This window comes from Danio rerio, chromosome 13 (genome assembly GCF_049306965.1).
Source record: "Danio rerio strain Tuebingen ecotype United States chromosome 13, GRCz12tu, whole genome shotgun sequence".
Lineage (NCBI taxonomy): Eukaryota > Metazoa > Chordata > Actinopteri > Cypriniformes > Danionidae > Danio > Danio rerio.
Window position 1 is genome coordinate 39908875 of NC_133188.1, and position 23626 is coordinate 39932500.

The 23626-nt window shown below is 33.8% G+C and overlaps 1 protein-coding gene across 8 annotated transcripts in view; it reads right to left on the reverse strand.

The window, feature by feature from the left end:
• Positions 1-2104: 2104 nt before the first annotated feature.
• pacs2 (phosphofurin acidic cluster sorting protein 2) overlaps positions 2105-23626 on the reverse strand; it is an 81300-nt gene continuing 59778 nt past the window's right edge. For 2 of the 8 annotated variants that reach the window (XM_073920008.1, XM_009307484.5), the window contains exons 13-25: positions 23443-23575; positions 22663-22767; positions 22062-22168; positions 21433-21587; positions 21216-21326; positions 18729-18837; positions 18221-18253; positions 12278-12320; positions 12141-12183; positions 9943-10069; positions 9645-9871; positions 7087-7200; positions 2105-3323 (exon numbers count right to left, since the gene is read on the reverse strand). In XM_073920008.1, coding sequence (XP_073776109.1) covers positions 3205-3323; positions 7087-7200; positions 9645-9871; positions 9943-10069; positions 12141-12183; positions 12278-12320; positions 18221-18253; positions 18729-18837; positions 21216-21326; positions 21433-21587; positions 22062-22168; positions 22663-22767; positions 23443-23575 — 1426 coding nt within the window. In that variant the 3' untranslated portion in view covers positions 2105-3204. 8 annotated transcript variants of the gene reach the window in all.

The window sequence follows — 23626 nt, forward strand, 5'->3', positions numbered from 1 at the left end:
CCTTGCTCCGTTAAACATCATTTGGGAAATATTTAAAAAAGAAGAAAAAAATTCAAAGGGGGCTAATAATTCTGACTTTAACTGTACACAAAATGTCAAAGTAATGACATTTGACTGCCAAATAATAATGTGGTACATATAATACATCACTCAATCACACTCTCGTCTCGTTTTATCAGTTTTATCAGTAGTTTTCGTATAGTTTTTGTCCATAGAAATCCGTGATGAACAAGTTATGATGAAAATTTTTCGCCAACGAAATGAACACTGCTAGGTTTATTTATAAATTTGTTAATTTGTATTCCATTAATGATAATCTCTACCTGAAACATAAACCATGTACAAAATTCAAAACATACATATGTATTAAAACATATACTGATATTATTTTATAGTATATAATATATAATTATAGTATAAGTTGTTTAATTATCTGCTTTGTGATGACATTTTCATGTTACAGTATGTATACGCACACATACATTATTGTTCAAAATAATAGCAGTACAACGTGACTAACCAGAAAAATCCAGGTTTTTACTATATTTTTTTATTAATTCATGGCAAACAAGTTGCCAGTAGGTGCAGTAGATCCTCAGAAAACAAACATGACCCAGCATTCATGATATGCACACTCTTAAGGCTGTGCGATTGGGCAGTTAGTAGAAAGCGGTGTGTTAAAAAAAAATAGCAGTAGCATTCAATCAGTGAGGTCATCAATTTTGTTATTTGTTAATCAGGTAGCCCCTATTTAAGTATGAAACCAGCACTTGCTGAACATGCATTTGAAAGCCTGAGGCAAATGAATCGAAGACATTTTTAGATGACGTTTGTGTGAATCTATTATGAAGAATCCCCCCCAAAGTACCTCTGTTTAAAAAAAGGCATGTGCAAAAGAGGTTACAATTTGCCAAAGAACACATCAACTGGCCTTAAAAAGTAATGAAGAAGTAATGAAGAAACATTTTGTGGACTGATGAGAGTAACATTGTTGGGTCCAAGGGCCACAGTTTGTGAGACAACCCCCAAACTCTGAATTCAAGCCAAAGTACACAGTGAAGCATGGTGGTGGAAGCATCATGAGTTGTTTGTCCTACTATAGTATTGGGCCTATTTATCACATTCCAGGGATCATGGATCAGTTTCCATATGTCAAAATACTTGAAGAGGTCATGTTGCCTTATACTAAAGAGGACATGACCCTGAAATGGTTGTTACAACAATAGAATGACCCCAAACACACTAGTAATTGACCAAAGTATCAGCTCCAAACCAACAAAATTAATGTTATGGAGTGGCCATCCCAATCCCCAGACCTTAATCCAATCGAGAACTTGTGGGGTGATATTAAAAATGCTTTGTCTGAGGCAAATCCAAGAAATGTAAATGAATTGTGAAATGTTGTTAAAGAATCATGGAGTGGACTAACAGCTGAAAGTTGGTTGACTCCATGCCACACAGATGTGAAGCAGTTATATTTTTTATAACTGCTTCACATCTGTGTGGCATGGAGTCAACCAACTTTCAGCTGTTATGTGGTCATAAAACTAAATATTAGTTTAGTGCTTCAACAAAAACATTTGTACAAAATAGTTTTGAGTTTGTACAGTCAATGGCAGACACTGCTATTTTTTTAAACACACCGCTTTCAAATAATTGCCCAATTGTACAGCCTAAAGAGCAGGTAAATCGTGAATGCTGGGTCTTCTTGTTTGTTTTCTGAGAATCTACAGCACCTTCTGGTAACTTGTTTGCTATGTATCAATAAAAGAATATACTAAAAACCTGGATTATTCTGGTTAGTCACGTTGTACCGCCATTATTTTGAACAATGCTGTATGTGTGTATGTATACTGAATGTGCACACACAGTATATACACAGTATGGACACTGTACACACACACACTGAATATGAAAATTTCATCACAATGCAAGAATCATTACAATTATATGTGCACCAACATAAACATTATTAAATAATTATTATATATTATATACATATATCATAATATCTTATTATTTAATTATTATTATATAGTACTCAAATTTTGAAGTGGATCAAGACCTTTCATCTTTTTTAAACTGCATATTTTACGATATACAATTTTGAGGGTGAAATATGACCTGACGTATTCTGAAATATTTTAGGCACATTTTTCTAAATATCCAATACAGCATTTGGGGAAACAAGAAATAAAACAGAAAATGTGCATTACATTTTAAGAATAGTTAAGATTTAAAAAAGTTTTTAGCGAGTGCATCACACAGGTGTGACGGTCTGATGGAGACACAGACACTCAGTTCAGTCCAGTCTCTCAAAGCTCTGCTGCAGTTTTTAGCTGGAGTGAACAGCGCTGTGCACCACAGAAAGCATATTACAACAAAAACACAAACTAGACACGTTTTAAAAGTGCTTTAGCGTTCAGTACCTTCAGTGAATACATTCATATACACACACATAAAACACACACATACAAAATAAACCAAATAAAATGAAGTGGAAACTAAAACACACACATTGAAGAGACAGTTCACCAAAAATTGTCATCATTTACTCACTAAACATTTTCCCATGTTTGTTTCTGCTGTAGAACACAAAAGAAGATGTTTTGAAGGATGTTAGAAATTGGTAATCATTGATTTTTTTCCTACAATGGAAGACAATGACTACCAGAATCTAACAACTATCTTCTTTTGTGTTCAATAGAAAAACGAGAGACTCATAGGTTTGGAACTACTTGAGTAAACGTATTTTTGAGTGAACTGTCCCTTTGAGAGATTCGTCGAGACCTTGCTGAGGTTATTCAGTGAGCAGGAGAACATTCTTCTGCTTTCTTCAGGAAAACCCGATCCAGATTGAGTCCTTTAAACAAAGCATCAGCCCTTCCTTCTCTCTTTTGCTGGTTTTCTCTCCCACATGTGCTAAAATGTGTGGAACATCCTTGTGAATTAGCAAAAAACTCACTAGTTACGGAGTTAAAGATTCAGTTCATTAGTCGTCTCACTTAATAAACACCGCAGGGTTTTAAAAGCTCAACGTACACTGTCCAAAAAAATAAAAAAGAAGCCCTGTTGCTTTTTATGCATCAAGTCTTTCGTAAAAGAACAATCAAAAATGGACACAAACCGTGAGAAAGCGGGTATTTTAAATAAAGACATCAGGCAGCTCTGAGTTTAAAGGCAGCCGCAGCGTTCAGGAGTGCTTCAGTAGGGCCCTTTTGAGGGACCAAAGATGGCCAGAGGGAAGTGTTTGACATGAGATGACCACTGAGCCGCGAGCTGGAAAAACTTCACATCGTTCCACTCGACTCCATCTATCAACACTGCAAAACACAAACACACACACCACAGCCTTTAGTCTGGAGCCACATTTTCATTCATACCATTCCAATATAATTCAATTCAAGTTTATATGTATAGCGCTTTTTTGTTTGTCAAATAAGTTTTATTTGGTCATTGAATAGACTTAAAATAACCACAAATTCCAGGATTAATTTTCTGAAATGCATAAACTTACAAAAACAAACAAACAAAAACAAAACAAAACAAAACAAACAACCCAACCCAAGCCTTTGAGTATACAATACAGTGATAATCAAAACAACTTTTTTGTTACAATACATTGCTCTGGGGAAAAGAATTTCCCATGAAGCGACAGAAGTAATGGCCCCGAATCTTCAGAAATTGTGCAATGTTCCCTTTTAAAATACATCTGGTTCGATCGAAGTGCAGAGTAGATATCAATTCTTCAAGCCATAGTTTTAGCAGATGGATGATTAACATTTGTTAAGTACAATAGTAACAGCTTTTTGGCTGCTATCAAACAATATGTAAGGAATTTCTGTTGTGCACTGCTCAATGAATTTGTATAATTAGAATGTCATATTATAATAAGCACTGGGTCAGGATCTAGATCAGGGACATATGATTATACAGAAACAACTGCTTTTCAAAGCTACATTCGTTCATTCATTCATTCATTCATTCCTTAATTTTCCTTAGTCCATTATTTATCAGGTGTCGCCACAGCGGAATGAACCGCCAACTATTCCAGCATATGTTTTACGCAGTGGATGACCTTTCAGCCACAACCCAGTACTGGTAAACACCCGTAAACTCTCGAATTCACACATACACTATGGTCAATTAGTAAATCCAATTCACCTATACTGCATGTCTTTGGACTGTGGGGGAAACCGGAGCACCCGAAGAAAAACCCAAGCGAACAAAGGGAGAACATGTAAACTCCACACAGAAATGCCAACTGGCCAAGCCAGGACTCAGACCAGCGACCTTCTTGCTGTGAGGTGACAAACAACTGAGCCACTATGCCGCCCCAAAGCGACATGTTTTAACAAATATCAATAATATTGGGAAGATTAAGATTAGGGTTGTCTTTTAAAAAAATTTAAAGTATTCATTTATTTAACACAATAACAACAACAAAAAAGACTGCATCCATTTTGTTTAACCATGGTGGAATGCATATGTGCTAACCATACAACTAGCAGCATGCTCATTTAAGCAGCTTGCTAACCATGCTAACAGTACGCTCAAACATGTCAGTCACATGCTTTCTACATGCACAAAAAATGCTAATTCACGCTTCTAAAATGTTAAACATGCACTACTTACACTATTAATACTACAAAATGACGTAAAATAGTGCAGCATAACAGCATGCAATGTTGTTTGAAATATTGAGACAAGGCTCTTCCAGTAATCTTTACTATGTGTTCTTTTTAAAATCTCTGACTCCTTTTGAATGTTGTTAGTCAAGGTTTATGAGCTTATTATTTGCTATGTAAATATATTATTTTAATGGTGCCCTCGCAAAGCTAGAGTTACATTGTTCCAAGTTCACGAAACAGTTTGAATTGCAATGTGACACTTTTGCAGATTAATTTTTTTACTGTTAAGGAAGCTTTGAGTCTTAAAGCTATAGTGTTTCCATAGTACGTCAGTAACTATTGTATTGTACCAAGGCAGTGTTTCTCAACCACATTCCTTGGGGACCACCAACACTGCATGTTTTGGATGTCTTCTTTTTCTGTCACACCCATTCCAGGTCTTTCAGTCTCTGCTAATGAGCTGATGATCTGAATCAGGTGTGTTTGGTTAAGGAGATAAGGGAAATGTGCAGAGCTGGTGGTCCCCCAGGAGCATCGTTTTGAAACACTGTACTAAGGTATTTCTATACAGTATGTATAATTATTAAGAGTGCAAAACATACAACATAAACACAGAACGCATAAACAGTAATAGAACAGAAACAGTGTTGCCAGATGTAGCAGATTTTTCCAGCCCAAAAGCTGTCAGATTCACCTAAACACACAAAAAAACGGCCAAATTATTAGAGTAATATTTTATTTAATTTTAATATATTTAAATAAAAAATAACCTAGTTGCATTAACTGTCATCATTTTTAACCATACAGCAACCAACACCAGCAGTCACAGAACCACAACATAACCAGGTCTCATCAAAACACTGCCCACCTCACCCACACGCTACACTTAATGTTGTGTAGATTACACTACCTATTAGAGTACTTTCGAAATGGGGTATGATATTCATCCTATTTGGCGTTTTAAATTCTTTGAAACATAATTAGGTGATGCTTGTCAAACAGAAAATTCTTCGATGTTTGTTCTTGCTGTCAATTGTGAAAAAAAATATTAATAAGTGTCATGATAAACCGCAGTGAGTTTAACTGCAGGTGCGGCGTGATCCACATGCACGATTTGTCCACGGTGTCAGATTTTGATACAACTTTCCTTCACCTCCTCTTGCGGGTGGGCCCATGCTGTTTGTGCTATGCACTGGTCACTACCAGTTAAATAGAGTAGGAGCACAAAGTTTTATTTTGTTAAATAGGTTGCATATAACATTTACGTTTCAAAAACACCCAAATTGTCAACCAATTCTATGCCATTTTTTACCGCACAATCAAATTTAAAACCGCCCAATCTGGCAACACTGAACAGAAATGAAAATAACAGGAATGTGTATAAACCATTATAATATTAATAGTATTTACCATTCTTAGTCATAATAATGAAAATACTATTATTTAAATAAATAATAACAATATTTATATTAAAGTTGCTGATGATAAAAGTAATGTTCTGTAATGACGGCAACAGTGATATCAATAATAGCATTATTAATTCATTCATTCATTTTCTTTACGGTTTAGTCCCTTTATTAATCCGGGGTCACCACAGCGGAATGAACCGCCAACTTATCCAGCACGTTTTTATGCAACAGACCTTACAGCCGCAACCCATCTCTGGGAAACAGCATTAATAATAATAAGGGTATACTAATAATGATTATGCAATATGAAACCATAATAATAGAAGACAAATTGCTATGTACTACACGGAATAATAATTGTTTGCTGCTTGTTTTGATTTGATACATTTTTTTTCGAGAAAAAAAATCATACATAAAATATAATTAACAAAAAATAGATTTTAACATTGTCGAAAAAGGAGTGGAAAGAAGCACAAGCTTATTATTTTCCATTATTTCTACTTTTACTTATCTCTTCTTTTTACATGAGACATATTTTAACCTTTTTGCATCTGACATAGTATATGTTTGATTCCATTTGTACCTTTACATTTTGTAACATAGACCCAAAATAAAAACAACAAAAACATAGTACTGCAAATAGCCATTAACTAAAACATAATCATAACTTTCTCATTTTATCCCTTTTCAATCACCTTCATCATTATATTTCATTAATAATATATATTTATACAACATATATGATTATTATCCTGACATTGTTTGAAAGTCTGATCTAGACTGTTCCATAGTTTTACACCACAGACAGATATACATAAACTTTTTAGAGTTGTCCTTGTTTTCAACCTACTAAAATTTAGTTCTTATTTTAGGTTGTTCAAGCTACTTATTTAAAATGAGCTGAAATAACACAATTCTTGATTTTTTGAGGGGATAACTAAATTGTTTTAAGTGGGTTAAACTTGAATGAATTGTGTGGTATCCAGCATTTTTTTACAGTGTATGGTCCTTTAAGAAGTATTAATGTATTGTGATTGGCTGATCACCTTTCAGCATGGTCTGCTGGTGTTTGGCTGTGCAGATGAGCCGGCTGATGCCTTCTATCACCTGACTCTTAGACTCTGCCTCCTTATCCTTGGTCTTCTTAGGCAGAAACATCACTGAGACAGAAAACATGTTATGATTAAACGCTCAACAAGCAACAGAGTACATTTTTTAAGTAGTTATAATAACTAAAACTAATGAATCTTTTAAAGGAATGTGCCCAACACTGTTCACAACAAACATGTATGCATAAATACATGCAGAACTTTTAAACAAATGTTGTTGTAGGGATGTAAGGAAGATAAATAATCCATATTGGTTAACATTTAATCAATTTAATTAATTATACTTTTGTTAAAACTTTTTTTAGGTGGATTGTTGGTTGTACCGATTGAATAGCTTTACATGGACAAAGGAAAATTAAGACCTGTTTAAAAGTATTTTAAAGTATAGTGAATAAAGTGTTTCGAAACATCTGGTCACGTGACTAAACCGATTTAAAGCATCAATCAGTTCAGAAGCATTTGGAGACCTGGCGAATCTGAATTTGAATGATAAGGTCAAAATCAACTTCTGTCTCATATAGCCTAGTGAACCGTACCTGTGCACGTTGTTACTGTGCTTAAAATGGCTTTTGGGTTCGAATCCTGACTTGTACAAACACTCCGAAATCATAATTTAATGTATTTTATTAATGTTACTGTTTTATGGTGTAGTCTAGACAGGAAACAGCTGCGAATACGTCATCAATTTAGCATCATTTTTGTAACACTGACTGTAAAACAATAATTTGTATTTTTACAGTACTCTGATGGTTGGGTTTAGGTTTTGGGTAGACGTTAATAAAATACAATAAATGGGAAATTTAACGATTAATATAAATAATTCTTGTTAACTTCTGGCCACAACCATGTCTGATCTAGCAACAGGCCTGTTTTATGACTAAAACAAGACATATTTATTCACAAAGTGTTTATTTGGATGTCAGACTAATGTTAAACAAAATTATACAAGCCTTTCAAACTGATATTAAGCATTATATATATATATTATAGCTATATCAGCCTGGATTCGAACCCACTATCCCTGCATGGTAGTTAGAAACCCTCACTGCTCCACTAAATCATTTGAAGGTTCAATTCTACAAATTGGGTTTAATTTCTCAATTTGCTCAACTGTTCTTTCCTGAACCTATTCCAGTGCAATACATTAAAGAAGACCACTAGGTGTCACTGTAGAGTTGGGTTTCAAAACGTTTCGAAGCTTAGACACATTTGCTTCGACTGTTTCAGTATTTCATGAGGTCTCGCTTTGCCCACCACTAATTTCAGGGATTTAAGTCTTCTTAAGATCTGAATCTTAGTTTTTTTAATACTTTTTAAGACCCTGCGGACACCCTGTTTATCAGTGGTGTCCAAACTCGGTCCTGGAGGGCCGGTGTCCTGCTGAGTTTAGCTCCGAATTGCTTTAACACATCTGCCAGGAAGTTTCTAGTATATCTAGTCAAAGATATATACACTAGATATCCCATAGGGACCCTGATCATGCGTCTATAGCGCCGCCACATTGGTACAGTGCTCCCAGGACAAATGTCATTCAACCACACTAGACAAGACAGTGTTATTACGTGAAGATGCAGGACTTTAGCGCTGTCTACAAGTGCAGTAACGAGCAAACAAAGAAAACAAAGCACAAAGGCAGAACATTTCATAGGTAAGATTAGGTTGTTTACGTTTTTGTATGTTCTGAAATTTGTGCTAAACAGTAGCGTTATTGATGATAATACAGTCACTTTCTGCATTCACCATAAGGCAAAGCAGCTCCAACTCGCACTAAATACTCGCCTTATGCTAGTTTTGTTGAATGAAATCAGCAGACAATGCAAAAGAAATATGACAACGAGATGCTGCACTGCCAGAAACTTGTATTACTGTCAGCTAGTGAACGACTCGTTCATAACGGAGAGTCATTCACAAACTAATCCCTCCCTCCGTCAGTATGAGAAGTGAAAGCAGGAGAGGAGGTGTGTTTCAGGACACGGATTAGATCAAATTTAACAGGGAGGGTGAGTAGTACATTTCCATACACACAAACACAAGCTTTTTGTCAGGAATGCCCGTGCGATCAGTGATCCATCAATGTAGAAAAGTGATGAAAAATTATAATTTTCATTAAAAAAAAAAAAATTTGCATACTAACATCCAGGAAAACTCCCAATCATAGATATATGTGTATATGTGTATATCTCTGGCTTTGGATGGCCACAGTCCTCCACTGCAGCTTGGTCCCGCATTCATTTCAAAGGAGCGCTACCCTGTTCCAAAATGGCGGCTCTATTGACGCATTCCTTCCAATAGACAACAACAGGGTAGGCTACATCTAATGTATATATCTATGATATCTAGTATGCATGCTAGCTTGATTAGCTGGTTCAGGTGTGTCTGAGCTAAATTCTTCAGGACAGTTTGGACACCCCTGCTGTATATAGTCACTGATATTGCAATAAATACCAGAAAAGTATTGTGATGTATTTTTACATTTCGTACACGTCATATCTCACCTTTCTTATTTTTCTCTTTGGTGACAACAGTCATGGACATGATTGGCTGATGCGTGGTGTCAGCTCCGCCCTGTGGGAGGCGGCTAACCTGCAGTGAGCGGAAGGTGCACCTGAGTGTGTTTTTGCCAGACGAATCTCTCTTCTCCACTTCTTTCTTCCGTTCTGACGGCGCAATCCAGTAATCGACCTGAAGACCCATCAGCTCCCCCTGTCCTCCCCCAGGAGAACTGCAGTCACAGTCACAGATTTAGTAAACAGCAGAAACCTCAAGAGATTGTGAGTGTGTGTGTGTCTATACCTGGACATGTGTACAGACGGAGACGAGGGTGGTGTTGGAGATGCTTCTTTCAATAATGGGGAGATCTGTGCAGGAGGAGTAGAGGACATAAGAGCAGATCCTACAGGAGCAGCGTCATCCGAGTCACCTACCAACACACAGATCATTCATCAACCACCTTAAATATATACTTAATATTCATATATATATATATATATATATATATATATATATATATATATATATATATATATATATATATATATATATATATATACTTAATATTCATATATATATATATATATATATATATATATATATATATATATATATATATATATATATAGCAATTATAATGTTTATATTAGGTTAACAACTGTTTAAATATTAATCTAGAATTGGCTATATGTCTAAATAATTGCTTAATATGCTTTATACACAGTCTATTATGTTAATAAAGGTAAAGCATTTTCTAAAAGTAAACATTTAAAGAATCAACTTTATGTAATTCAACTTTATTGAAGAATTAACTTGATTGTTTATCCATTATTTTTAGAAAAAGCATATTAAAATGTTATTAAACAGGATATTTTACACTTTAGAGGAATATTTATTTTGTATACATCTCAGTTATGACTTTATTGAATTGCATTGGATATGTTTTGCCCCCACAATAAAATAAACAAAGCCTTTTTTTTTAAACAGAAAGCTAAGCATCATATTACTAAGACATTGAGAGAATCTCTCTCTCTCTCTCTCTCTCTCTCTCTCTCTCATATATATATATATATATATATATATATATATATATATATATATATATATGTGTGTACATACAATATACAGTATAGTACACAGTATGTTAAAAGTTATTAAAATCTACTTTTTGGTCAAATAAATATCAGCCTCTAGAAGTGCAATGGTTCAATCTGCTCACGGTTATATTTCTATTACAGTTTTAGAGTCACAGTTTCGGTACGGAATGGTATGTGCTATGTTTAGAAAAAAATGGCCACAGAAAACTTCAAATAACAATATACATATTTACAATGCAACATACTTCACACAAATGACTGTAGATTTGCACACTTTATCATTAATTAAAGGTGCAGTATGTAAGTTTGACACCTAGTGGTTAAGTATTGCATTCATGGATCAAAACAAACGCAGGTTGCCAGATAGAGGACCAAAAAGAGCTAGTTTGGCTAATGTTTACACTCATGATATTGAAATGATATACTAATTAATACCCTCATGTGGAACTCTGAATCTGTGTCTCATTTCGGAGTCTGCTACTGTCCACCAGAGGTTGCATTTCAGTCATGAGTGCATGCTTTGAGAGCCTTTCTGTAGGAATGAATGATATATGCGGTTTTCCACCAAGACAACCTAGGGTGCTGAAATATAATTGGCTAAACTGGCAGTGGGCGGGTTAAAAGAACCAAAACAAAGACAGCTTTGCAGCACGTAACACACATTTTAAAAGCAGAATAACTGCTGTAGTTCTTTATTTTATGCTTTAGAAGAGTCATAAACGTACATACAGCACCTTAAATAAAAGTAGGCCATTTTAAAAATTATGTTCAAATAAAATGGTTCAAAAATAAAAATAGTAAAAGCTTAAATATTCCCTGTTTTACATCTTGACTCAACAGTCTTAACCAATTATGCAGATAATAGTTATGTCAACACATCAAAATACTTGAACACTTTTAGAGTATTGATTACTTCTGTTTACATTACATGGCTTGCATTACCACTGCAACAGCGCATTTGCATTGACAATCATTCAAGAGTTATCGCTTATCAAAACCATCGTAGTGAATGAAACTTAAGCAAAGAGAGACCGTTCGGCTACTCTCTCTTAATTCAGCGGAAACAGTCAATCGATAAGAAAACCTTCTTAGCAGACACCAGGTAAAAAAATGAAAAAACAGCTGGAGCGATCAAAGAACACCTAGCAGGAGCGCGACTGAAGTAACAGATCTGTGCAGACCGCTGAATGTCCAGGTACGTATGGGAAGCTTCTGGCTCTGGACATGGACCTTGATCCACCTACTAGTGACCACTGATCTAGGCCATCATCAAACAAAAACTACATTTTGCGAAGTTTGAGCTTCTGAATTGTATTATCCGAGTCGTAAAAGTCTGACAATACTATAATATTCGTTCAACAAACAGTCCCATTTAATAAATAATACACTGACAGCGTAACTAACCAGATGCGACAGATGTTTGTTCAACAATCCCCACTTTCACCATCTGCAGACATGTGAAAAACAGAAAGCACTGAGTCATATACAACCTGCTAAAATACATCAAACTACAAATACTTCATCGTAAAAGGTTTACGCACCCCAATAAAAGGGATGAACTTCTGACAGGAGTCTTCATCAGGACTGTGAGAGGGGAAAAAAAGAGACATGAATATGAACACATGGTTTAATGACTAATCAATGAAGCCAATTAAAATCAAACTAGTTTGAGATTTAGGCAAACACATTCACTTCTACTGGGAACTAGATTGAATATTTTAATGAAAAAAACAATGAACATTTTTGTGTGGTGTTTTAATCATTATTCCGAGTCATAAATAATTAGAAAAAATGATCAAACTAAAACGACCAAAAAATACAGAAAAAGAAAAACTGATGACCCAAAGAATCAATCAATCTATGAATCAACCAATCAATTAAATCATCAAATAAATGCACGTCAATAGCAAGAATGACAACTACTATACTTTAAAACTTCCATGTAATTCTTTGATTTCCTCCCACCACATAAAATAATCCATTAAACACAATTGGCTATTTTGATTGCATCCAGCAACTGAGACATGCTTTAATGCAGGACATGCCAGCGTAATTACAATCCACTGTTTCTACAATGCCATTCTCTGACCTACGCCATAGCATAACGAGAAAAAAAAGGCTAACAGAAAAAAACTAAAGGAAAGAATGAAGCATTATCAGCCAATCAGGGCTCAGATTCAGGCTATGTGATCCAGAGATGGTTTAATGCAAAGATTATAAATGTAGCAACAATAAGAGCAGGCGTCCACCGAAGGGTTTTTGCAGAGCTGAAAATACCAGTACTCTTCTAAAAATGCTCAGCTGCAAGCGCTTTGGAGCAATTCCAAAACTGCGAGCACTGAGTTAGTTTTATTTAGTTTTAATTTATACATTTATATTTTTTAATGTATTTTGAATTAGTTGTTTTATTTCAGTTCATTAAAAGTTTGACCACCAGTTTAAGTCTTAGTTTTTGTTTACTAAAATAACCTTGATATTTACAATCAATAAAATATTTCTGTGATTTACATTTAGACTGAAATTAACCGATATGTTCTGTTAAACCATCTCTGATCTTCAGAAGAGCAAAAACCCAGAACCAGGAGCAACAGAAATAATAAACCACCACTAAAACAAAACAGCATGAGCCCAAATATAAGCAGTTGTCATAAGAAAAGAGAAGTTTCTTTCAGATGCTCTATTATTAATCCGCACAGCACAGAATGAGGAGATACTGATAAAACCAATAACTGAGGACTGAACCAGAATCAGCAGCAATAATTCAAGCCCCTGTTGAAAAATCAGAACCCAGAGAGAGAGAGAGAGAGAGAGAGAAAGAGTGTGTGTGTGTGTGTGTGGTGACTGTTTACTTGGATGAGGGAGATCACAGATGGAGAGAAAAATGAAAACGAAGCTAAGACAGGAAATGAAAGAAATTTTACCTCCATCATAACCTCAGTTCACCTCTGATATTTCTTTGCCTTTTAATAAAAGTGGAATCATTTAATATCATTCGCATCCTCAATTTTGCAATGATATCCCCCATGAGACCCAAAAATTCATTTGAAGAATTCATCAATTGTCCTGAGAGATTACATGCAGGCGCTATTATGTAAAAATGTCAAAGGAAACAGTTTATATATAAATATTTTAAATATAATAATTGTGAATTGCATGTGTTGACCGTGATTGTGACTTTTGATGTTGAAAATTTAACTCTACAGTTTAACAAAGTGAATTTTATTGACATTTTAGTAGTTTGAAATAAGATAATGTATAAGAAACAATTTATAGAGAAATAAGTCTGTAAAATAACAGAAAATGTATCAGCTGTTTATTTTTGTACCATTATATATATTCAGTGCTCAGAATAATTGTGTACACTTCGATTGGAAAATAAATATTTTTATTCATTACTCAGTGAATATAGGATAAGTACAGTTGAAGTCAGAATTATTAGCCGCCCTAAGATTTTTTTTTTTATATATATATATATATATATATTTCTCAAATTATGTTAAACAGAGCAAGGAAATTTTCACAGTACGTCTGATAATATTTTTTCTTCTGGAGAAAGTCTTCTTTGTTTTATTTTGGCTAGATTGGCAACATTTTTTAAACATTCTTTTAGGGTCACAATTATTAACCCCTTTAAGCTATATATTTTCCCGATAGTCGACAGAACAAACCATCATTATACAATAACTTACCTAATTATCCTAACCTGCCTAGTTAACCTAATTAACCTAGTTAAGCCTTTAAATGTCACTTTAAGCTGTATAGAAGCGTCTTGAAAAATATCTAGTCAAAAATTATTTACTGTCATCATGACAAAAATAAAATAAATCAGTTATTAGAGATGAGTTATCAAAACTATTATGTATAGAAGTGTGTTGAGAAAAATCTGCTCTCCGTTAACCAGAAATTGGAGAAAAAATAAACAGAGGGGCTATTAATTCTGTGGGGCTAAAAATTCTGACTTCAACTGTATTTTAGTGCATTTAAACAAAACAGATTTATTAAGCAGATATATTTATTAAAATAATATTTTAGTCACCAAACAAATTTAGAAATTGAAAGATAATACAATTAAACTCAAGCAAAATATTGCAAAAATAATTACAACCTACAAAAAACTAAACTACATTTTTCCAAATGTTTTCTTCTTTTTCTCTTTTTAAATTTGTATTTAATATGTTCTATATAACATCTAGAAGATATCTTAAAATATATCTTCCAGGGGAACAAATCATTACTTCCTTTGCACCAAAAAAAAATTATGTGAGAAAGAAATTCCAATTTGAATGGCTCTGGAACACTGTGTGCTTTGCTGAAGGACACCAGAGGTATTCAGAGGATGATGGCGGTAATATTCATACACCAGAGCAGCGAGAGATCCAATAAAACCTTCAGATTCTTTCCACACAACAGCTTTTATTATAACAAGACCATTCCAGATACAGCTTGAACTATACTCTGGTTTTTGCACACATGCTATTGCATCCCACAGTGCATGAGATGTGAACATCATCATTAGCAGAAAGAGTGTGTGTGTGCTGTGAGCATAGACACATTCCTGATATGCAGCTTTCACATGTATACTCAGAGTTGTTTTTGCACAAATTAGTTCCCGAAATAATTCGTTCATAATTATTCATTCATTTTCCTTCGACTTAGTCCCTTATTTTATCAGGGCTCATCACAGCAGAATGAACTGCCAACTATCCAAGCGTGTTTACGCAGTGGATGCCCCTTCCAGCCCATAAACCCATATACTCTCGCATTCACACACATATACTGCGGGCGATTTTTGTTTTACACAATTCCCCTATTGTGCATGTCTTTGGACATGTGGGGGAAACCAGAGCACCCAGAGGAAACCCACACCCAAACGAAAAGAACATGCAAACTCCACACAGAAATGCCAACTGGCCCAGTTGAGACTCGAACCAGCGACCTTTGCAGTGAGGTGAGCCTCTGAGCCACCGTGCCACCCTTCTTTCATTTTATTAAATATTACTTGTAATATTTATACAGAAATAATTCTCAATAAAACATGCGTCAATTTAGTAGTTTAGTACCTTCTCGTTGTGTCATATCATTGTTATTACATTTAACAAAATTTTCTGATTTTTTAAAAATAATTATGATCATTTTTTATGTTTGGATTGTTTGGGTTTTCACTAAAATCTGGGTCGATTTCCTGTCAACAGCTCCTTTTAAAATATATTTACTAGGAAAAATCCTGAAGTGTTAAATACTTTGTTTTACTTGCTGTGCTGTAAGGTGTTTTTTTTAAATAAAGTCATTCTTTAAATGGATAATTCACAAGAAAAATTTGTTGTTTTTGGGTTATTATGAATTTTCTTCTTGTGTCGAATTCAAAACAGGATTTTCTGAAGAATGTTGGAAAGAACCAGCAAAATATATAAAAAGAAAGGAAGGATCAAAAATAAAAAATAATAATAACTCAAACAGGTTTGTAACAAGTGAAGGGAAGGATAAGGAAATAATGACAGAATTTTACATTTGTGTGAACAATCCCTTTAATGTCAGAATCAACCATTATTTTGTGGCTCTTTTTTAGGTACTGGCACCATTTTTAAAATACTGATGATGAAAAGAGGGCATGGTAAAAAACTATACACTGCAAAGTGTACGCACATCATCAAAAAAAAAAAAACTGTTTTAGAAAACACTGGGCTCTATTTTAACGATCTAGTTGCAAAGTCTGAAGCACATGGCGCTAACGCATTAAAGGCATTTCTGAATCCATTTCTGCTATTTTAAGGACGGAAAAATACAGTTTAACCCTTATTCTTGCTTATTCTCTTAATGAGTTATAGGTGTGTTTGGAGCACAACATGCATTAAACCAATCAGATTCTCATCTCCCATTCCCTTTAAGAGTCAGTTGTGTCGCACCATGGTGCATTTGCAATTTACATGGCGGACTTTTTAAGAGGAAAAACAGAATGCTTCACTAGCGAAAAAACAGTTAAATAGACCATCTGCAGCACGAGGATAAAGAATAAGCCTCCTCCATTCGACCTCTTTACTTTCATTTTACTCTTTACTCCTTTACTCCTTAACTTTTGTGGATAAGGAAACAGTGTTGTACTAACTCCACTGAAGACATCCATTAGCCTACATATTTAATTTAGTTTGTTAAGCACAAAGATTTGTTTCAAAACTATTTCTAAATTCAGTTCTATTTTCCAGCAAATGAATAAATAAACAACATTAACAAAGTTATATCCAAACACACGTTCTATTCTTTTGCTGGTGATGCATACATCTCCAAAACCCGACAAGGAGACAAATCTAAACTTGTTTTTATTAAAACAAATATAAATATGCATATAATAAATAATACTGCTAATAATAACATTATACAAATGCAAATTGTCATGAGTAAACTAAAAAAGCCCCCCGACATGAAGAAGGCATGCAGGTATAGGTTTTTATATTTATGTAGATAATAATCATTTTCGTAACATTTTAATTCTTTAATTTTTTTATATGCAAATATATTTGTGTATTGATGTACACACTGTGTGTATTAAGCGTTTGAACCTGTATAGACATATAACTAATGTGCTCTGCGCTTGACGTAACACCAGCTTTTACTTGGTCAATGGTATACTAGCATATTCTGGTATATTTCAGTTTCTCAGAATAGCAACGCACCAACAATGCGCCCTAACACACCTCCTTAAAAATTAGCGCTTTTTACCTTGAGTACATTTTTAGTGCTGTACCGGTACTTTTACTCCACAACTTTCCTTCAACTTGCAGTCAATATTTTATTTTTTCTCGTCTATATGGATTGGTCCTGTAATTCTTGTCCAATCAAATCGCACAGGGAAAGTAAATCACATCATACTGAACAGCTCCAAGACATGGCCACTTTATAAATGCAGCAAACCATTTAGAAGCATTTAAAGTGCCCGAGAAACATCCAAAATCTTTACATGCAAAGATCTAGAGACTGTTTAGACTGCATGAGAAGATGTAGGATGTTTACTGTAGGAAGACTTAATGCCACAATTACTGACACTCCTATAAATTCAAATGAGCAGTCTTTTTTTAGAGTTATAGGTTGCTTAAACAATAATTAAATGCACTAGTACAGAATGTTACGTTTACACATCCCTGCACCAATTGCATGTAAACGCATCGGCGCAATACTCACTACTCACAACTTTTGCACTACATTTTTGGCCAAGTAATGATACTTTTACTTGAGTATGATTTATCAGTACTCATTCCACCACTGACTAAATACAACGAATGGCAATTCTCAAAATGGCAGCTACAGGAAAGAAACCCCACTAATTCACCATGACTCAAAGTGTGGACAGAATCTGAAGTTTCATCCGCATCTCTGTGCTCTCTCACAGATAAACCAGCCCTTCAGAAAAAAGAGAGAAGCAGAAGGTAAACGAGACTGAAGATGATATGGATTCGGCTACGGCATCAGCACAGACAGGAGGACCACAATACCTTACTGCAAAATCAAAATGAAAGCTCTTTTTCCTTTAGAGAAGGCAAGAAAAAAGAAAAACATAAAGAGAAATAAAAGCATGTTATTTACAGACACGCTGACAGAGATGATGAACAATGACATTCACATGCTTTCTGTCCAAACATGACTCAAAATGAGATGCAAATATCTGGAAAACGAGCAGCAAAATGGATTAAGAGTTTGTTTTTGAGTGGAAATCCAGATATCTGCATCTTCACAGCACCGAAAAAATGAGCTCGGCCTCTAATAACACATATTCAAAGCTTTTTTTTTTTTTTAAAATATCAATGGATTATTGATACTCTTTTTGTTGTATTTAGATAATAAATACAACTGCAGACACTCGGGATGTTTTATTATGAAGTTAAAAATCCCACTGATATCTGATATTCAGTACGTTCAGCACAGCACTCTTGTTGCCTCCTCTGAAAGGTGTATGAATGATTGTTTTGAATGTTGTGCATGTGGATGGTGTTGGTTTTTCACCTCTTCTGCTTATAGGTGAGCATGGCCTCCGCTATGGGTAGCTGATGGGCTCCGTTTGCCCCCAGCATATACTGCGTGATCCTGGACACCACATCTGGACTGTCCTGAACTGCTGGAGGATTGTGACAGGAGGAAAGCAAAATATATTATAAGAAAACTGAGTACACTTAAAAAATAAAAGCGGCCAAGAGAGTGATTCTGATGGAGTGGAAATCCATGACACCTCCAGGTTTTTTTAAATGGTTTGCTGAAATGTTTTTTGCCCTCAGGCTAGAAAGGTTACAATTCTCTAGATTTGGCAAACCGAAGATGTATGATAGAATATAGGGCCCTTTCCATAGTTTCCATAGTGTGTTGGTGCATGCCATGTTCTAGTTGGTACCACCAGGTTATAACACTGAGATCATTTTTATAACATACACTACCGGGCAAAAGTTTGGGGTCAGCAGGATTTTTAAATGTTTTAAAATAAGCTTCTCCTGCTCACCAAGGCACAAGTACAAATACTGTGAAAAAAAACTGTAAAACTGTGAAGAGTTATTGACTATAAACTAACTGTTCAAAAGTAGTTTATCATTTAATTTAATCATTTACTCCAGTGATTTTAAAGATGAATTTTTAGATTCATTATTCCAGTCTTCAGTCACATGACCCTTCATTAATTATTTTTTTCATTATTAATGTTAATAGTAATAAAAAGCTATAATTGACTAGAGTAATAATTTCATTTGAAACTACTAAAAATAAGAAAGCGGTTATTCAAAATTGTCATAAATGTTTTCATAAATACCGCCTTGATGAACAGAATAATTTTCTGGTAAGTAAACTTTTGGCTGGTAGTGTATATACATGATATACACTATTGCGTGTTATGTTTTCATAAAAGGTTCTATAAATAAAATGTACAAAACAATAAATACAAGCATTAATGATGTCATATATGATACAAATAAATAATAAGCAACATATATTCCCTCCATTGACAGATAGATGCAACTAAATCGTTATTTATATTTAATTTATAAATTATAAAATTAATTTAATATTTTCTAACATTTCTGTTTGATTTAATTCTACATTTTTTGTTGTATTATAATTAAAATTAACAAATGTAAAATATCTACAAACTGTGTTTAAACAAAAACAAAATACAGACAGACAGAAATGTTCTTTATACTTTACACGATTGTTTATATTAATGTGGGTTTATTGTAAACATTTATTAAAATTATTTAAATGTGTTTATTTAGCCTTTTATTTAATAAAATGCAATAGAAAATGTACAACATCTTGATCCTCTAATAGTTAAGATTATTAATCTAAAATAAATAACACTTAATATCATTAAAATATAAATTAAATCTATCCATGCATCCATAAACGTATGGATATAAAAATGTATTGTTATTATTTATATTTAAAGGTTACATTACTGGTTTAAGGAAAACATTTAATTTATTTTAACAAATTTAAAACATAATTTACTAATTAATTTCTAAACATATATATATATATATATATATATATATATATATATATATATATATATATATATATATATATATATATATATATATATATATATATATATATTCAGACTGACAGAATATAGAATAAAATTATTTACAGTAGAATAAATGATATATAATAATTGTCAATAGGACATTATCCCAGAAACGTACACTTTCACCAATAAAAAAAGTTGACAGGGCCTGACCTTTAAGCTTGTTGCCCTTAAAAACCATAACAAAACAAGCATAAATCACATAATTCGACGATACAGCACATCCATCATCAGTCAGCTTCTTCTGGTGTAATGCACGGATTTTATGTTAAATTTATTGCAAATGTGACGGGACTGACAGAAACAAGGAGACAATTGTAAATTTATTTGTATTACTGTATATACTTGTAGTATTTATTTGTAAAATTTATTTATAATTTTATGTTTTTAACCAATTGATGTGAATGATAACAACTTAAACTTGCTATTTCTGAAAGTTTTATAACAAAATAATGAAACTATTAAAGCTATTAAACTATTAAAGCTGTAGGTTCAGTTGGGCTGAGGTAAAAGACAGGGTTTGTACATTAACATGTTTTTAATAATAAAAAAAATCTGAGAACCAAATGCATGACATATTCCTTTACTGAACAACTCACAAAAATCAACCATCAGGCCATTTTTAAATTGTTTGGGATGAAGATTTATTTTTCAATGTATTTTTTGTAAATATTTATTTTAAACAATTATAAATTATTTAGTCAATTATTTAATAAAAAACACAATGTGAAATCTGTTTCATTAAATTTTGCATACTGAAAAAAATGATTATTAATTATAAAAATAAAGCATAACAGCAAAAATTACACTTATGAAATATACATATATATATATATATATATATATATATATATATATATATATATATATATATATATATATATATATATATATATATATATATGATCAATTATCTCGGTTACCTGAGGTTGGTGCCTCTGGTTTGTGGAAAAGATCTCTCCACGCAGAGTCTAGGAACAGACTGTTATATCTGTAGTCTATACTGGCCAGATATTTAGCCACTGGATGAACCCCTACACACAGACACACACACACACACACACACAAAGGTTTTTGTGCTTCTGTTAGTGTTTTATTGGCCACTGGTTGTTCATTTTTTCTCTTGACTCCAGGTCTTACCGAGAGGGATGATAAGGAAGCGCAGATATCCGAGCCAGTCGGGTGTTTTGTGTGTCAAATGATCCACAAACAAACGCAAGACCACAGAGAGGAAATGCTGAGCTCCTGCCACTCCGACACGCACAGGAGAAGGAGTCACTGAGTTACTGTTACAACTGCAGAAGAAGAGGACACAATATTACACACTGTGTGTTACTATAAAAGAAATACTGAGAAAGAATAGCAGAAACATGAAAGAAGTACCCGTGTTTGTATGTGTGTGTGCTTGTCTTTCTGCTTCAAAATGATTAGAACAAAACATTACACAGTTGCACTACATTACAATTACATTAGTGCATCATTACCCCAGAAAAACTGTGAAAAAAAGGGAGAAGTGAGTGTGTGTGCAAGTGTGAGTGAGAATGTGAAAGTGTGAGAGAGTGTGTTTGCGTTCGTAATCATGTATGTGTGTGTGTCTGTCTGTATGTGTGTGAATTTGTATTTACAGAATGTATGTATGTATGTATGTGCGTGTGTATGAGCTTGTATGTATGTATGTATGTATGTATGTATGTATGTATATGTGGATGAGAATGTATTTATGCATGTATGCATGTATGCATGTGCATGTGTCTGCTTCAGTGTCTCACAATCTCTGAATGCGAGAGATGATGGTGCTGAAGGCAGCTTGGATGTCAGCCGTGGTGCAGGTACACACTACTGGAAGACCGTGATTCTGTAACACCTCAGACACATACTGACAGAAGAACACCGGACACATATAAAGTCTTATGATCAAAAAAAGCCTTTATCCACATTACAAAATAATGAACTATATTTTAAAATATGAAAAAAATAAATAATCATAATTTAACACAGAAGACTTGCTGTGCAAAAATATTCGCATTTAATCACATCCAAAATAAAAGATAAAAGTTTGCTTTTACATAATATATTACAAATTCATACATAAAAACTAAACTATACAAAACTAAATTTACAAATAGTCAAATGTACATTTCATTTCTATCATTCATAGATATATTTTATTTCTAAACATAAACAAAGATTTCTTATATATATGCATGCATTTGTGTATTTATACTTAGATGCACATATATTATGCAATTACAAACTTTTATTTCGGATTTGATTAATCACGGTAAATCTTTACCCAGCACTAATAAAAACATGCCTAAAACATTCCTTAAATTATGATTGACACAATATAATGACATCTGTCAATCATACCTGGCCCTGCCAGTCAGAGGTATTGATGAGGATGATGCTGTCAGGCAGATGACTGTCTGACACCAGGATGTGGTTCAGCTGGTCATAAACGGTTTTGCGTGGAATCTGATGCGGACAAAGACTTACATTAGTACAGTGAAGTAGTTTAGTTCAAATGTACACCATATACAATTAAAGTCAGAATTATTAGCTGCCCCTTGAATTTTTTTTTTGTTTTTTAAATATTTCCCCAAATTATGTTTAACAGAGCAAGGAAATTTTCACAGTGTGTCTGATAATATTTTATCTTCTGAAGAAAGTCTTCTTTGTTTTATTTCAGCTAGAATAAAAGCAGTTTTTAATTTTTAAAAACCATTTTAAGGTCAAAATTATTAGCCCCTTTAAGCTATATTTTTTTCAATAGTCTACAGAACAAACCATTATTTTACAATAACTTGCCTAATTACCCTAACCTGCCTAGTTAACCTAATTAACCTAGTTAAGCCTTCAAATGTCACTTTAAGCTGTATAGAAGTGTCTTGAAAATATCTTGTAAGATATTATTTACTGTCATCATGGCAAAGATAAAATAAATCAGACATTAGAAATGAGTTATTAAACTATTATGTTTAGAAATGTGTTGGAAAAAAAAAAGAAAAAAAATCTTCTCTCCGTTAAACAGAAATTGAGGAAAAAAATAAACAGAGGGGCTTATAATTCTGACCTCAACTGTATAACCAAATAAACACTATTGCCACTGCCTAGAATGTATCAGGGGTGTGTGTTGATCTTCTGTCTGACCTGTAGATGGCAGCGAGTGTCCAATGAGCGCTCGTTGTCCAGACTGTTGGCCCTCTCGTTGGGTGGTCGACTGGGCTGCCGCTCTTTAAGTGATGTGCTCCGCCCCCGTCGCCCCGCCAACTTCGGCTCCACCCTGAGATAGTCATGAGATGCGTTTCACTCAATAGGGCCCCTACGCAGTGTT